At 45.9% G+C, this 17,935-nt stretch overlaps 1 protein-coding gene across 2 annotated transcripts in view; it reads right to left on the reverse strand.

Moving 5' to 3' along the window:
* IRAK2 (interleukin 1 receptor associated kinase 2) overlaps positions 1-14,350 on the reverse strand; it is a 56,893-nt gene extending 42,543 nt beyond the window's left edge. Inside the window, exons 1-2 of one of the 2 annotated variants that reach the window (XM_005907057.2) lie at positions 13,380-13,775; positions 3,514-3,696 (exon numbers count right to left, since the gene is read on the reverse strand). In XM_005907057.2, coding sequence (XP_005907119.2) covers positions 3,514-3,696; positions 13,380-13,473 — 277 coding nt within the window. In that variant the 5' untranslated portion in view covers positions 13,474-13,775. Of the gene's footprint in view, positions 1-3,513; positions 3,697-13,379 lie in introns of both variants that reach the window. The other variant, XM_070359818.1, reaches the window with a different exon arrangement.
* Between the last annotated feature and the right edge of the window lie 3,585 nt (positions 14,351-17,935).

Raw genomic sequence — 17,935 nt, forward strand, 5'->3', positions numbered from 1 at the left:
CTGAAAAGTGGTGGGCAGAAGTTAGGTTCTCAAACTGCTATGGGCAGCTGAGCAAGCTCATAAACAATCTTCAGCAAGTGTTAGGTAGTTAGAATAGAAAACAGGAGTCCAAAATGGCGGTGGCTAAAAGACAAGGAAGGGAAAAGCCCGCAAAAATAGAACAAAGGAAGGTCCGAGGACTGGTGTGAAGACCTCAGGAAGAACAAACAGCACTCCTGACTAAGCCCAATTTGCATAGGGCAGGCCCAGGGGGAGGAAAAAACATAAAAGGAGGAGCCAAAGCGAGCTCTTTCTCTCTCTCTCCCCGGGAGCTGGTGCGCTTCTCCACTCTCTTCTCTTCGTGTCTTTGGGTTGGCATGCCCTCACACTTCGGGGATGGATCCTCCTGCTATCTTCTAAATGAAATAGAGCTATAACACTGATTTGTCTAAGAGCTATAATACGGTTTGTCCAAGACCCGAGAGCTGTGACACGCCGAGGGCTTTAATGTCCATCGCTCCAAATCTTTGTTGTGATGAGACAGAACCGAGGAGAATACACTCGCCTGACACAAAGTAAATGCAAAGCAAGGTTTAACTAATGCTACCATTAGGGCTTCCCAGGTGGCACAGGGGTAAGGAATCCACCTGCCAATGCAAGAGATGCGGGTTCAATCCCTGGGTCGAGAAGATTCCCTGGAGAAGGAAATGACAACCCACTCCAGTATTCTTGCCTTGGAAATCCCACGGACAGAGGAGCCTGGTGGGCTACAGTCCATGGGATGGCACAGAGGCCCACAGGACGCATGGACTAAACAAAAGCAATGTTACAATTAGGGAAGGGAAAACTGATCTAATTGGCTGGAATAACAGAAATTTAATATGCCTCACTCATGCCTTTTGTATTCAATTTCAAAAAGTGACCAAGATTTACGGCACCTTTTTTTTTTTAATTAAAAAAAAAACAAACCACAGAAAAACAAAACCCAAAAAAACCCCAAGATACGGAAAGGGGAAGTGTATTGCCTGAGGACTGAAAGCAATAGTGAAAACACAACCGAAATCCCAAAACAAATGTCTCTTCCTCAGGCAATTTTAATCAGAGCCAAGGACTGGGGAACAGAGGCAGACTCTCACAGTCCTGAGAGGTTACAGGCGGTTGGAACAGGAAAGCAGGGAACTGAGTAAAGTTCTAGGAAGAAAGGCTGACAGATAACTATTACTGTTTCCTGGAAGACCAAACACTGCGTGCAGTGAAGTTCCCATGAGAAAAGCTAAGAATGAGGACTCTGATCCAGACGCGCCTGGGTGTGACCAGACCTGTGCCCTTGGGGAAGGCTCTGAGCCATTCCTGACCTCAGTGTCCTCTTAGTGGGAGAAGGGGCTCCTTAGAGCACCCACCTCGAGGGGGTTCTGGGAGGAACCAAGCTCAGCGCCTGGCACCTCAAAAGTGCCTAGTCAGTGTCAGCTTCAGATGGTCACACTGCAATGAGTGTGTTTCTCTGAATCTGGCATTAAGCTGTGTGTTGACCTCAAATTGTTAAGAATATGTTCAAGATTAGTCAACAGTCAGGTTCTGACGTCAATGGCAAACTGGTGTGTCCAACAAGAGATGTGTCTCAATTCCTCAATTTCCCTAGGCCTCCAGACACCCCTGCAGCATCCCAGTACCCTAAACCGGTGTCCTCTCCAAAGTGGCCTGAGCCGAGGTCCCTCCATTCTGGCTGACCTGACCCAACAACAGCTTTCCTGCTCCACTCTGCAGTCCCCGTTCTCCACAACTCTCTCTTTTTCCCCCTCTCTTTCTCTTTAGCATCCTTGGACAGGCACAAATTTCCTCACCTCTTTTTGATCCCATTTAGAGTTTATCACTAATTCTATCAAAACATGAAAAATGTTTGAAAGCACATCTACTCAACTCAGAGTGTACCACATGTCAGGTTCTGGGGCTGCAGACAAGCCAAAGAGGGATCTGCAAGCAGTTACACAGGACAGGTGTTAGTCACACCAACCACTGTGTGTCTCCACCTATAGGCCACCCTGATAGCTCCTGATTTATCTCTGAGGATGGAAGGCTCTCAGCCCCTACTCCTCCTCCTGGAAGCCCTCCCTGATTCCAGAAGGCAGGTGCTGAACTGAGGTCTGTTGGTTCAGTCAGGTTATTCCCAGCTCAGGGCCCACAGGTCTCCCACAGGCCGTTGGGGCTCTGAATGCCCCGCTGTCTACCTCTCACACCAGCTTTTTGCTAGTTCCTTCAACACCCCTGGGCCTTCACACAGGCTGTTCCCTCTCCCCTGGGTTCTCTTACTCCAACTCCTCTCACAGGTGCCTTCTTTTCACTCCTCCAACTTCACCTCCTCAGATGGGCCTTTCATGACCACCATGTTCTAGAAGGCTCCCCTACTCAGTCACTCCCTCCCTTTATTTTTACTTGTTTTCCTGTCTGCCGTCTCCCCATCACTATGCTCTCCATGAGAACAGAGGACCTGTTGCTTTCCCACCTGTATTCCAGGACCTCGGGCAGCACCAGGCACTGGGCAGGGGCTCAGTAAGTTCCTGTGAGGCCTGGCCCACTGCCCTACACTGAAAGGGTCTCTTTGGGAACATGGGGCTGCGGGGTCCAGTGTAGATTATCAGGCCCCCCCCCCATCCCCCTGCCTCTGCTGAACACTGGCTGAACACCAGGCCCTTGACATATTCTATTTTTTCAGTTTCACTGACACCCTTCAAGGTAAGGAGGTTATTATTTATTACCTGTTAATATAGTCCCACCATGGCCATATCTGTAGGGGGGCAGTTTGTAACACTGGTACTGAACTCATCAAAACTTAAAATATACAAACTTTCAACGCAGCCATTCCAATGTTGGGAAAATCATCCCACAACTAGATTTACATGTGTGCAAATGCGGTGTGTGTCCCAACACTGTATACAATAGGCAACTGCTAGAAGCAGCCTGAACACCCATCAATAAATCGCCATACAGTATGTCATAGGAATACAATGTCACTGCTGGCAAAAGATCTCAATATGAAACAGCCTGGAAGATCAACTGCCAGGTGAAAACAAAGGGGCCGTCTGAGTGCATGGTCTTCTCTCTGCCATTTGTATTAAAAGCATTGCAGATACATATAAACATTTGCCTAGAAAATTTCTGGGAAAACAGACAAGAAATTGTAACTAGTGGTTACTTCTTGGGATGCCAAATTGGGAAACAGGATGAGGATATAAATAATTTTTACTGCCGACTTTCTTGAATTGTTATGTTATAGCTATTTTTAAATTTCTATTTATTTTTGCAACAGAGAACCAACATTTAAAAGATGACATTTAAAAGAGACTGACAATCAAAAAATCAATAAAATAAAATCTCTCTCCAACTCCTGCTTCCCTGGCTGCACCATTCCTCTCCCTGGGGGTGACCACTGTTATTAATTTCTTACTTGGGTGGTAAGAAATGTCTTTAAGATCAGGAAAGCTTTTAAGGCCAGAAAGTGAAGTTCCTGCTGGCTGTGAGGGGACTGTGGGGACTCACAGTTGAGGATGATCTGGGCGGCGCGGTAGAGCTCCAGGTGGCACAGGAGGTCCAACAGCTGCTGGACGGTGGCCTGCCGCATGCCCCACCACCACAGTAGCTCTCGTGTGATGCTCACACCCTGGGCCCGCTCCATGGACTTGATCTTCCGCAGCTGGGTCAGGTCTGTGATCACGTAGGAGGCTGGAAGGTGAGCACGAAAAAATACTTAAGAGTCAGAAGGGCAGTCCCTCCACCAGAGGGACCCCAGGCTGGCCCGGCTCTGTCCATCACAAAGCCACCTGCCCCTCACTCTACCTGAAATTCCACCATGAGTTGGGCTCCACCGGCAGCCCAAGTCATTCAACACCACCAGGACCAGCATGCTCACACTTGAATGTAAATGTCACCCTGGGCAGCCATGCAAGACTTAGGAGAAAAACCACTGGACAAGAGGGTCAGGGGCCTTGAGCTTTAGCTGCTTATTTGCTATGGGCAAGACACTTGCCCAGGGGGATGGGAGCCTCGGTTTCCTCAAGTGTAACAGAAGGTGAAAGAACTTTGTCTTTCTTCCCTTCCAAACAGAAGCCCCATGTAGGCACTGTTAGAGCCTCAGGACAGAGAAGAAGGCCCGGCACAGAGTGGGGGCAGGGCCAGGACCAAAGTGAGGCCGTGGAGGCAGACAGGGGGCAAACGTTAAGGAAGTGCTCACTCTCGGGGCTGGTCCTGCCCCTGAAGCAGCTGGAGAGTAGATGCCGCCTATAGTTTTGCCCTGGGCATCTCATTCTCGTCACCTCTAAGTCCCAGCCCTGGCAGAGAGAACTGAATGAATCAATCAATGAATCCACAGCCCGCCATCCTCATAAAACTGTTACAAGGAGCAAGAGAGCCATGGATCTAAAAAGCACTCTGCCAACTCTGAAGCAGTGTACAATGTACAGGGGGCTACTGTCTACAATGGGCTTCCCTGGTGGCTCAGCAGTAAAAAATTCACCTGCAATGCAGGAGATGCAGAAGACTTGGGTTAGATCCCTGACTTGGGAAGAGCCCCTGGAGGAGGGCTTGCCAACCAACTCCAGTACTCTTGCCTGGGAAATCCTATGCACAGAGGAGCCTGGCAGGCCGGAAAGAGATGGACATGACTGAAGTCAAGTGGGCCTTAGAAAGCATCACTACAAACAAAGCTAGTGGAGGTGATAGAATTCCAGTTGAGCTATTTCAAATCCTGAAAGATGATGCTGTGAAAGTGCTGCATTCAATATGCCAGCAAATTTGGAAAACTCAACAGTGGCCACAGGACTGGAAAAGGTCAGTTTTTATTCCAATCCCAAAGAAAGGCAATATCAAAGAATGCTCAAACTACCGCACAATTGCAGTCATCTCACATGCTAGTAAAGTAATGCTCAAAATTCTCCAAGCCAGGCTTCAGCAATACGTGAACCGTGAACTTCGAGATGTTCAAGCTGGTTTTAGAAAAGGCAGAGGAACCAGAGATCAAATTGTCAACATCCGCTGGATCATGGAAAAAGCAAGAGAGTTCCAGAAAAACATCTATTTCTGCTTTATTGACTATGCCAAAGCCCTTGACTGTGTAGATCACAATAAACTGTGGAAAATTCTAAAAGAGATGGGAATACCAGACCACCTGACCTGCCTCTTGAGAAACCTGTATGCAGGTCAGGAAGCAACAGTTAGAACCGGACATGGAACAACAGACTGGTTCCAAATAGGAAAAGGAGTACGTCAAGGCTGTATATTGTCCCCCTGCTTATTTAACTTATATGCAGAGTACATCATGAGAAATGCTGGGCTGGAAGAAACACAAGCTGGAATCAAGATTGCCGGGAGAAATATCAATAACCTCAATATGCAGATGACACCACCCTTATGGCAGAAAGTGAAGAGGAACTAAAAAGCCTCTTGATGAGGGTGAAAGAGGAGGGTGAAAAAGTTGGCTTAAAGCTCAACATTCAGAAAACGAAGATCATGGCATCCGGTCCCATCACTTCATGGGAAATAAATGGGGAAACAGTGTCAGACTTTATTTTTTGGGGCTCCAAAATCACGGCAGATGGTGACTGCAGCCATGAAATTAAAAGACACTTACTCCTTGGAAGAAAAGTTATCACCAACCTAGATAGCATACTGAAAAGCAGAGACATTACTTTGTCAACAAAGGTCCGTCTAGTCAAGGCTATGGTTTTTCCTGTGGTCATGTATGGATGTGAGAGTTGAACTGTGAAGAAGTCTGAGCACCGAAGAATTGATGCTTTTGAACTGTGGTGTTGGAGAAGACTCTTGAGAGTCCCTTGGACTGCAAGGAGATCCAACCAGTCCATTCTGAAGGAGATCAGCCCTGGGATTTTTTTGGAAGGAATGATGCTAAAGCTGAAATTCCAGTACTTTGGCCACCTCATGTGAAGAGTTGACTCACTGGAAAAAACTCTAATGCTGGGAGGGATTGGGGGCAGGAGGAGAAGGGGACGACAGAGGATGAGATGGCTGGATGGCATCACTGACTCAATGGACTTGAGTCTGGGTGAACTCCGGGAGTTGGTGATGGACAGGGAGGCCTGGCGTGCTGCGATTCATGGGGTCGCAAAGAGTCGGACACGACTGAGCAAATAAACTGAACTGAACTGAAGCAATGGAGCATGCACGCGCTGTCTACAATACTAAAACTAATGCCTTCCTTCTTTTCATTTTTATTATAAAGTTAATGGTTGTTTGCTAAAGAAAACTTGGAAAACGCAGGGGCAAAAAAGCTAATAAATGACACAGCATCCCACTAGGATACTTTCCACTTCTAAGACTCTCCCCCAAACATACAGGTGTGCCTCTGGATGCAGTTGTTGCAGACTGTAAGACAGAATGTGTATCTAGACCTTATTTACTAACATTATACTGTAAGCATTTTTCAAGTTGGTTACAAGCTCTTCATATTTAGCATTCTTGAGTGGTCACATAGTATTCTGCTGAGTTTCCTGAAATGAGGCAGGCATTTATTTATTTATTTTTAAACTAGGACACAAACAATCAGACTTCAGTTTCAGGATTTCAGAAACCTGTGTGAAACATCAAGTCATACATTCATTCAACAAAATATTATTGCGCTCCAGGCCTATGACAAGTTCCAGAGATACAGTGGTGAGTCAACCCGAAGTCCACAGAGCTTTTCTGTTTGAAAATATACAAACATTAAGTGAACTGAGTGGGGAAGAGCAAGACAAGAGCCCAGGATCACAGAACAATGGAGTTCGAATGCCAGGCTGCAGTCTGAACCTGATCCTAAGAGCCACAGACACCAGGACACCATGAAACACCTCAGAGCCGGGGAGGGACATGATCTTATTGGACAGTCCCTGTTCCTCTGGAGGAATGGGGAAGGTTGTGACAGCCTCCAACAGAGAGAAAGCCTCTGGGAGAACTGCCCAGTTAGAGATGGAAAGTTCTTGAGTTGCAACCTTAGTCACTGGAAACCCCAGACCAGATTTCTGGTCCGTGGGATGTGATGTCAGCAGGGTCAGGGGCTGCTTCCAGTGGCAGAGACAAAAGAGTGGAGGGAAGAGGAAGGAACCCCTTCTTCCCAGCCCTTCATGCACACAAGGTCTGTCCACAGGTTCACCTCCCACTCTCTGGAGGCAGCATGATGTCATGGGAGGAACAGAAGCCGCCCCCAGGGCTCCACCGCGGCAGCCCTCACTTCTGTGAGCTGCACTTTCCTCACGGGCAACGTGGGAGGAAGAGGAATTAAACCCGGCGTTGCCCTGCAGTGTGGACACTGTAGCTCTGTGAAAGTGACATCTCTCACAGCACTAACCTGTCAGCATTTAACAAGACCCTGAAATCAGGGTTAAGACAAGATACAGATCTTAGTGGGATGAGTCACTGCCGAGTGCCCTGCTGAGTCCTTGGCTCTTTGCCCAACACTCACAACCTGGTCATCACATGTGGAACATTCAGAAACTGGGAGAAAATCAAAGCCCCCATGATCACCCCACTTGGAAGACCCCAAGGAAAGCACTGGTTATACTCTTGTAGACTCTTCTATCAGAAATAAAAATACATGCTTATGTCAGCAGGATGGATGTTACAATCACAGGCTTAGGGACCAGACTTTGGATTCTTTTTTTTTTTTTTTTTTTAATATTTATTTGGCTGCACCAGATCTTAGTTGCGGCTCTCGGGATCTTTAATTGTGGCATGTGGTATATAGTGTCCTGACCAGGGTTCAAACCCAGGTCCCTTCCATTGGGAGTGCAGAGTCTTAATCACTGGACCACCAAGGAAGTCCCTAGACCTTGGATTCTGAGGCCTGGGTTCAGATCTTCTCTCTGCTACTTATTTGCAGTGTGCTTAGCGAAGGCGCCTCCTCACCTCTCCCTGTGCCCCAGTTTCCTCATTTTCAAATGAGGAAAACAATGGCACCTGCTTCAGCGGTTGTTGCAAGGATTAGATTAGTTATACATATAGGATAACATACCTGAGATATAAATGCTCGCTGTAATTGTTAAGCCATCTATACTCTATGAAAACCTGCTTTCATCCCCGAAGGTTAACACTACGTGATGACCATCCCTTCTGGTCTGGGATCCTGAGTCCTGCAGGACTCAGGGAAAAACCTTGCCCATCTGCAAAGCTCTCTGGAGCAGAGAGGGAACAGTCTCCTGAAATGATCCGCCCTTGTATGAAGTGCTCCTTGTCTGGACTAACCAGACTCCTTTCTGGTTGAGGGAAAGGGAGAGTGTCTTGTCCCCTAAGCCTCTCAGCAACTCATCCCCATTTTACAGATGAGGAAACTAAAGGCTCAGAGAGAGGCAGTCATTTGCCTGAAGTCACACAGCTGGGCAGGGACAAAGCAGGGCTGTACACGAAGACTGGTGCATGCATGAGAGAGGAGGAACAGGAGCCATCTAACAAAGGAATCCCTGCCCCAGGACCCCTCGAAATGCACCAGGAATGAGTGAAACAGTAAGAAGCCTGTTTTCCCCCAAGGGGAAACATCAATGCAGTCACAATCATAGGGAAACAAACAGGAGGCAAACATGTTATCTGCCAAAATTGTCAAATCCAAAGAGTTTGCATATTTGTGACTGTATGATTTTTGCATCACTTGATGGATTTTTCCACCTCCATTCCCCAGTATCACAATCTCCCCTAAGGGATGATCGCTTCTAAAATGACTGGCATTCTACAGTGCATAGCACAGAGTTGGACACGACAGATGTAACCTAGCATGCATGCCTGCGTGCAGCCATCTTAGTGGCCGTAAAGATAAATAAAGCACAATCATTCCCCTAAAAAAATAAAAAAATAAAATGACTGGCATTATCTGTAATAGTAAAACGCTAGAATGCCATTAAAGAAAAAAAAAGAATAAATTGTGGAATTTGCAGTAAGGTCTTTCAACCTCAACAACAAAAAAGAGACTTGCAGAAGCCAAGACTCTTTAGGGCTGGAAGGACAATCACGATTACTTGTGCTGAACAGAAAATCATGAAGCGCTGCCTTGGCAAGGAGCTGTCACCTGGGGGGCATGGCTGGCTCCCAGCCCAGTGACCTCTGACTCAGCACAGACAGCTGGCTGAGCACGGGGCTCCAGGCCATCCTACGTTCTCACCATTCCCACATCCTTCAGCCCATCATTCACTCAAGTGGTACTGAGTGTGCACTGGCCGGGCACTGCCCCAGGCACCGAGAATACAGAAGCAAACCAGACAGGTGATGTTCCTGCCCTAATGGTGCTTACATTATCTGGGGACAGACAAACATAGACAAATAAGGAACAAGGTCATAGCGTGTTAAGAGAAATGAAGAAAATAAAACATAGAGATGAGATTAAAAAAAGAAAGAAAGGGGGACAGGGTCAGCTTCTCAAACAAGGTGGCATATGAATTGAGAACTGAAGGACTATGCCCCCCACAGATGTCAGTGGCCTAAACCCCAAAATCTGTGGATATGGCACCTTACATGACAAAAGGGACTTTGCAGATGGCATTAAGTTAAGGGCTTTGAGATAAGATTATCCTGGATTATCTGAGTGAGCCCGAGGATCCTTATACACGGGCGGCAGGAGTGTCTGATTCAGGGAAAACTACAGAAGCAGAGGTAGAGACAGCTGGGGACGCTACCCTGGTCTCTTTGACAGTGGAAGAGGGGCCACAGGTCAAGGGATGCAGGCAGCCTCTAGAAGCCCAAAAAACAAGGAAATAGATTCTCCTCTAGCGCCTCTGCAAGGACAGCTGTCCTGCTAGGCCTTCTGACCTCCAGAACTGCAACACAATAAAGGCTGTTTTAAAACCATTAAATTGCGGTAATTGGTTACAGCAGCAAAAGAAGTCTAAAAGAGACTAGAAAACCAGCCCTGGGGAAGATGGGGAAAGAATGTCCCAGACAGAGGGAACAGCCAGTACTAAGGCCCTGAGTCTGGACCAAGGAGGCTAGCATGGCTGGAGCAGGGTGAGCGAGAGCTGGGTGTGGGAGGAGAGTCACACACAAGTCAGTGCGGCTCACACTGTGCCAGATGGGGCGGGCCTGGGGAGGAGAGTGGGTTATAACCTAAATCACAATGGGAAGCCTCTGAGGACCTTGAGCAATTCTGGTGTCTCCAGAGTCTGAGGGGTCAGAGGTATTCTCCACCGAGGATGTACAAATGCACATGAAGAGACACCCAATATCATTAGTCATTATGGAAATGCAAACCAAACCACAGCAAAAAATCACTTCATACCTCCTCGAAGGGCTCCTCAGATGGCCAGAAACTCAGAAAGACGGAGAGTAACAAGTGCATGGATGGAGGGGGCCATGGAGAAATCGGGACCCTCATACAGAGCTGGTGGGAATGTAAAATGGTAAATGCATTTCCAAAAACTGTGTAACACTTCCTCAAAGTGTTAAACATAGTTACGCTGTGACTCAGTAATTCCACGCCTAGGTACCTACTCAAGGGAAATGAAAACATACAGCCACACAAAGACAGACACAAATGTACACAGAAGGATTATTCATAACAGTCAAGCAGTGGAAAGAACCCCAAATGTCAGATGAATAAATAAAATGAAGTACCTCCGTACAATGGAATATTATTCAGTAATAAATAAAAAGAAATTAAGCACTGATACACACTAAAATATGGATGAACTGTGGAAAGGTGCTAAAGTTGCAAGGGAGCACATATGTTATGATTTATTCCATTTATATGAAATGTCCAAAATAGGCAATGCCTAAAGCTGGCGGGAAACAGGAGATGTGTTTGGGGGTTTGGGAGAGACGGTCGAGGGGTATAGGGTTTCCTTCTGGGGTAATCGAAATGTTCTAAGATTGATATGGAAATGGATATACAACTTTGCATATACTAGATGCCATTGGATTGTACACTTTAAATGTGTGAACTGCATGGTAGGTGAATTATACCTCAATGAAGCTGTGCTGTGTTGTTATTTTTTTTTAATTGTCATATATGGAGAACAGACTTGTTGCCAAGAGGGAGGGGCATGGGGGAAGGATGGATTGGGAGTTTAGGATTAGCAGATGCAAAATGTTATATATTGAATGGATAAACAACAAGGTCCTACTTTATAGCACAGAGAACTATATCCTATATCCTGTAATAAACCACAATGGAAAAGAATTTTTTTTAAATATATAAATATATATAACTGAATCAGTTTGCTGTACAGCAGAAGTTACAACACTGTAAATCAACTATAATTCAATTTTTAAAATTTTTAGTTTATAAAGAAGAGGAAGAACTTCACAGGAGTGCCTTCTAAATTAATATCCTAGAAACAGAAGTTGTTCTGGTCTCATAACTGAGGCCCACACGGAAAAACTAGAGACAGTCTCTTACATAAAGTGTTTTTCCACAACCCACAAAACAGTCAAAAGCAGTGAAATCACAGATCATCTGAGCAAAGGGTCACAGTGCAGTCTAGAAAATCAGATGATGACAGACATTCTCAGAGATGCCCTGATGTGTTACCAAGGTACTGCTTCTGCAGGGAGGAAAGGGGAGGCTGAGGACCAGGGAGGGGAAAGATACAACTTTCCAGGGGCCTGGTTTGTTCATTTAACCTAGCATATCTGCTATTTTTTTCCACTAAACAGTTAATAAAAATACACATTGAAATAAAAATCGAAGTCTGTGCTGCTAAAGAATACTGCTTGGCAAGGAGAAATTGTGATACAGTGTAAGTGAAAAAAGTAGGCTAGTAGAATGTACAAAATTATGATTTTTGGAAAATGTATATTCATAAATAAATATGCTTAGGGAAAAAAAACTAGAAGGTATGACACCTAGCACTCTGCTGGAACATGGTTAGAAGCCAATTCATGTTACCGGCTGCTGCTGTTATTATTATTATTAGCACCCAAATGATAGGATGGTATCACTGAGCGGCAGAGTTTGAGCTAATCTTTGCTTCCTTCAGTATTTTGCAATAAGCATGTATTATTTTTGTGACTGGTTCAAAGCAGGATTTCTGAACCTCAGCACTACTGACACTTTAGGCTGGATAGTTCTTTGAGGAGGGGGCTGTTTTGTGTGTTGTACGACAATTAGCAACATCCTTGGCTTCCCTGGATGGCTCAGATGGTAAAGAATCTGCCTGCAATGCAGAAGGCCTGGGTTCGATCCCTGGGTTGGGAAGATCCCCTAGAGAAGGAAATGGCAACCCACTCCAGTATTCTTGCTGGGAGAATTCCATGGACAGAGAAGCCTGGCTGCAGTCCATGGTGTTGCGAAGAGTCAAACACGACTGAGCTACCGACACACTTGGCACCTACTCACTATATCCCCCAAGCTGCGACAACCAAAAATGTCTCCAGACATTAGAAATGTTCCCGAAAGGGGTCAAAATTGCCCCTGGTTGAGAACCACTAGGTTAAAGTATATATTATTTCCTCAAACTGAATAGATAACAACATGCATGCTCATTTTATTATTATTCTTTCCACCATACATAAATATTACATTCTTTGTTCAAATGGTATATATCATAATCTCAGTTTTTTAAAATACAGATATTACCTTTCAAATAAAGTGGCACCAGTTGCACGGTTTAAAAAAAAAAAAACAACTAAGAATGGTCATTGTTAATACTTCCTTAATACAAGAAACTCTGATACGCAGGTGTCAAGAGCTTTTTATACAATTTTCATTCCTCACAACCACCTCCAGTTTACAGATTAAGAAACTGAGACTCAGATTAAGGTTAAGCAACTTGCCCAAAGTCACCAGTTGGATGTGGCGGAACCTGGAGTACAGACCTCTGTTTGGGCGCCTGAGGACCACATGCTCAGCATGCCCCAAAATGCCAAGCCCTCAGTCAATCACCAGGCGCAAACAAAGAAAATAGAACAAGGAGTTAAGGATGTCCTGGCGGAGCCAGACGCCAGGGTTTAGGAACCGCCACTTAGGAACCGCGTTGCACAAGTGACTCTTGTAAGTGGCTGCCCTCACAAGTGAGTCTACCTCTAAATCCTTTTCCTGGTCTGTAAGACGGGGTAAGAGAAATATGCACTTTACAAGTTGTTATGGAAATTAAATGAGATAATCCGTGTCAGGTGCTTGCGTCAGGGCCGGGCACACAGTAAGCACCAGTCATTGCTGACAGCAATAATTTTCAGCTTTACCGTAAACAGCGAAGTGCAGCCAGTCATTACTTAGCGACAGACTGAGTAACAGCAGAAATCGTCCGAGATCACCTCACACCTTCTAGATCACCAACAGAGAAGGAGCAGCGCCTGCCCGAGGATACACAGGGAGGCCCGAGGATACACAGGGAGGCCCGGGCCCAGGAAAGCAGCAGAGAGAGCCCTTGACATCAAGGACCACGGTAGACAGGTTGGGGAGGGGGCTTAGTGGGGTCGCAGAAAGGACCACTCACCGAACTGCATCCAGTCCCACTCGCTCAGCGTGTCCATGTTGCGGCACAGGTCGTCCAGCACCCAGGAGGGCAGCTGGTAGATGTAGCAGGACATGGCCAGGCTCTGAGGGCTGGCGGGCAGGCGGCCTGACAACTGAGTCCGACGCAGGCAGGACTCCGCTTCTGTACCCGCGGGCTCGTGGGTCCACCCACCGCGGGCCGCCGGGAAGTGGGCGGGGCCGGCCCTGTGTGCGACTGCCCCCTGGCGGACACTGGGGGCGCGACGCCTCCCGGCCGGCTTGACCAGCGGCTGAAAAACCAAGTCGGTCAGAGCCCGGAGGAGAAACAGGCCCAGAGGAGAGAGGAAACACCTTTAAGACCACACGGGAATTCAGTGTTGATCCCAAGAGACCTTCTGACTCCACCTCCAGGGCTTTAGCCCCTCAGCCACATTCGACTCATTCAAGAGATAGTCTATTAATAACCTGCTATAAGTTGGGCACTATTCTAGGTGTTGGAGATACAAAAGTGCAGAAAACTTACAAAAGTCCCTGTTTTCATGGGACTTAATCTAGACGGGGGTGGGAGTGGATGGAGGAAACTAGCAATAAATAAAACATTACTGAATAAATAAGTTACATGAAATGCTAAAAGGTGCTATTGTGGTGGTGGGGGGGGTACTTTAAGAGAAATCAGGAGTCCAGAGGAAGCAGGGGTAGGACTCTATTAAATAGGAGACTCAGGATAGACTGTGATTTTAAGGGCCAATATTTATTGAGCAGCTACTATTTGCCAGACACTGCTCTAGGTGCTGGATTCTTTCCTCCAGAGAGGCTTGAGTAGTGCGGGGCCTCAGCAGGCCATCTTATGGACATGACTTTGTCCCCATTCTTTAGAATAAGTTCCTCAAAGTAAGGTCTTTGTTATTACTAATTAATAGAGTTGCCACTCACGTATCAAGTACCAGGCATCTCCTACAGGATACATTTATCATTCTCTTCTACAGATGAGGAAACTTAGGCTTGAGTCAGTTGTAACTTGTCCAAGCCAAACTGGTCAAGTAACAAGATTCAACCCAAGTCTGATCCCAAGGAAGGGCTCTTTGTTCCCTATTTTCTTCTCCGAAAAATTTCCTGTGATCCTGAACAATACATAGTTTCTCCTAATTAGCTTTTCCATGACCAACACCCTCCCTACTAGGGTTGGTTAAAAAGTTACTGAAGCTAAATGTAATTAGTGATATAGTTGTGCCATTTTGACCTGTTGATGTTTGCTGCTGCTGCTGCTGCTGCTAAGTCGCTTCAGTCATGTCCGACTCTGTGTGACCCCCATAGACGGCAGCCCACCAGGCTCCCCTGTCCCTGGGATTCTCCAGGCAAGAACACTGGAGTGGGCTGCCATTTTCTTCTCCAGTGCATGAAAGGGAAAAGGGAAAGTGAAGTCGCTCAATCATGTGCGACTCTTAGCGACCCCATGGACTGCAGCCTACCAGACTCCTCCGTCCATGGGATTTTCCAGGCAAGAGTACTGGAGTGGATTGCCAGTGCCTTCTCCATGTTCATGTTTAATTCCCTTGAAAATACAGAGGTTTGCAATCCCTGCTACACCTTAGAATCATTTGGGAACTTTAAAAGAGAACCTACAGGCACGATCCAGGTGCGATTGTTCTGGGTTGGAACTCAAGCACTGGCATTTCAAAAAGCTTCCCAGGTAGTTCTACTTATGTGCAGGCAGAGTTGAGAACCCGTGGGACATCAGGAAGATGGAAGTGAAAGAAGGCTGATAAAAAGGAAATAACCAAAATAATGCTTTTCTGTGTACTTTGCACGTATTTTTCTTCTCTAATAAAAATAACTTTATTGGTTTTTCTGATAGTATATGATCATTGTCCTAAACAAAGGAGGGAAATTAAGAAAAAAAAAAAAAAAGCCAGTCCTGGACTTTGTTCCACTTGTGTAGGGGAAAACCCAGTTCTCCCTTCTGTGTTTCTTTACTTGTAACTGAGCAGGACCCTACGGGGCTCCTTCTCAGAGCAGACCCCACCCCACCCCCACCCCCCCGCCATGTTCTCTGCCTCCATCTGGTCTGTAGGCAAAATTCAGCCTCTTAGACCCTCCACGTGTTCCAAAGAGTAAATTTAATCAGAGAAGTGAGAAAATGAAGAAAGGCAAACAGTCAAGTGAGATAAAATAATAGTTTAGCCATTAATCAAGGACTGTTACTTCCTCCTCAAGGGCTAGACATAATATTCTGAGCCAAATTCTTTGAACTATTTTGTAGATACTGAAACCCCCACCAGATGGAAGAAGTTAACCATATGCTGCCCACAACCATGTAGATCCTAGGCCAGTCAGAATTAGAAGGCTGATGATGTTAATTCCTCATTATCTCATCACCAACCAATCAGAAGAATATCCATGACTGGATCACACACCCCACAACCCCCACTTCCTCACCCTATCTTGAAAACCTTTCTCCATTTGAAAATGAGGAAACCAGAAGGGAAAGAGACACGTGTACCCCAATGTTCATCACAGCACTGTTTATAATAGTCAGGACATGGAAGCAACCTAGATATCCATCAACAGATGAATGGATAAGAAAGCTATGGTACATATACACAACAGAGTATTACTCAGCCATTAAAAAGAATTCATTTGAATCAATTCTAATGAGATGGATTAAACTGGAGCCTATTATACAGAGTGAAGCCAGAAAGAAAAACACCAATACAGTATACTAACACATATATATGGAATTTAGGAAGATGGTAACAATAACCCTGTATACGAGACAGCAAAAAAGACACTGATGTATAGAACAGTCTTATGGACTCTGTGGGAGAGGGAGAGGGTAGGAAGATTTGGGAGAATGGCATTGAAACATGTATACTATCATGTATGAAACGAGTCGCCAGTCCAGGTTCGATGCATGATACTGGATGCTTGGGGCTGGTGCACTGGGACGACCCAGAGGGAGGGTATGGGGAGGGAGGAGGGAGGAGGGTTCAGGATGGGGAACACATGTATACCTGTGGCGGATTCATTTCAATATTTGGCAAAACCAATAAAATATTGTAAAGTTTAAAAATAAAATTAAAACAATAAAAAGAAAATGAATAGATCCATATATAGGCATAACTGTATCACTTTGCTGTATACCTGAAACTAACACAACATTGTAATCAATTATACTCTTACATGGGAGAAGGCAATGGCACCCCACTCCAGTACTCTTGCCTGGAAAATCCCATGGACGGAGGAGCCTGGTGGGCTGCAGTCCATGGGGTTGCTAGGAGTTGCACATGACTGAGCAATTTCACTTTCACTTTTCACTTTCATGCATCGGAGAAGGAAATGGCAACCCACTCCAGTGTTCTTGCCTGAAGAATCCCAGGGACGGCAGAGCCTGGTGGGCTGCTGTCTATGGGGTCACACAGAGTTGGACATGACTGAAGCGACAGCAGCAGCAGCGTACTCTTACATAAAATGAAAGGTTTCAAAAAAAACCAAAAATCTTTTCCTGAAAGGCTTCAGGAAGTTCAGGTTTTCTGAGCACTAGCTGCCTGGACTCCCTTGTTTGGTGCCCTGCAAATAAACATAGGAGTTTCCTTCACCACAATTCAGTGTGAGTAGGTTGGCTTTACTGCATGCGGCAAGTGGACCCAAGTTACTTTCAATAACACTATTACACACAACACTTCACTTGGGACACTTCTAGTTACCAAATGAGGGAGAGGGGGTAGTTTCCCCACAACAAGCAATCCTCTAGGACACCAGCTGGGAGTTCTACAATTTAACTCAATTCTAATACTATCTACCGGGAGATAGTGTCAGATCCCGGAGGTTAAGGGCTCAGTTCCATGAAACTGTCCCCATCTGCCAGTCCAAGTAGTTGTACTACTCATTATATACCCCAGGTTATTCATTATTTCTGTCCAACATGGCTACAAATCACAAGTCCCCAGGACCCCTCCTTGCTGCTGCTGCTGCTGCTAAGTCGCTTCAGTCATGTCCGACTCTGTGCGACCCCATAGACAGAAGCCCACCAGATTCCCCCGTCCCTGGGATTCTCCAGGCAAGAACACTGGAGTGGGTTGCCATTTCCTTCTCCAATGCATGAAAGTGAAAAGTGAAAGGGAAGTCGCTCAGTTGTGTCCAACTCTTCGAGACCCCATGGACTGCAGCCTACCAGGCTCCTCTGTCCATGTAATTTTCCAGGCAAGAGTACTGGAGTGGGGTGCCATTGACCCCTCCTTAAGTTCAATTAATTTGCTAATTGCCCAAAGAACTTATGGAAATACACTTACCACTTTATTAAAGGATATGATAAAGAATACAGATGAATATCCAGATGAAGAGAAATACGGAATTAGATCTGTTTACTGTGTTCTAGGCTAGAGAAGGGTGGCTAGGGCTGAAAATTCAATACTTTCTTCCAGGAGTCATACAAGAGCCAGCCCAGAGTCCTCTCATTAGAATGAAAGATACTCCTAGTGATCTTATCACTTAGGAATTTGAAATCAATGGTTTTAGGAGAGCTGTGTACCAGGAGTTCAGGCAGAGACCTATATATAT

The sequence above is a fragment of the Bos mutus genome, chromosome 22 (genome assembly GCF_027580195.1).
Source record: "Bos mutus isolate GX-2022 chromosome 22, NWIPB_WYAK_1.1, whole genome shotgun sequence".
Lineage (NCBI taxonomy): Eukaryota > Metazoa > Chordata > Mammalia > Artiodactyla > Bovidae > Bos > Bos mutus.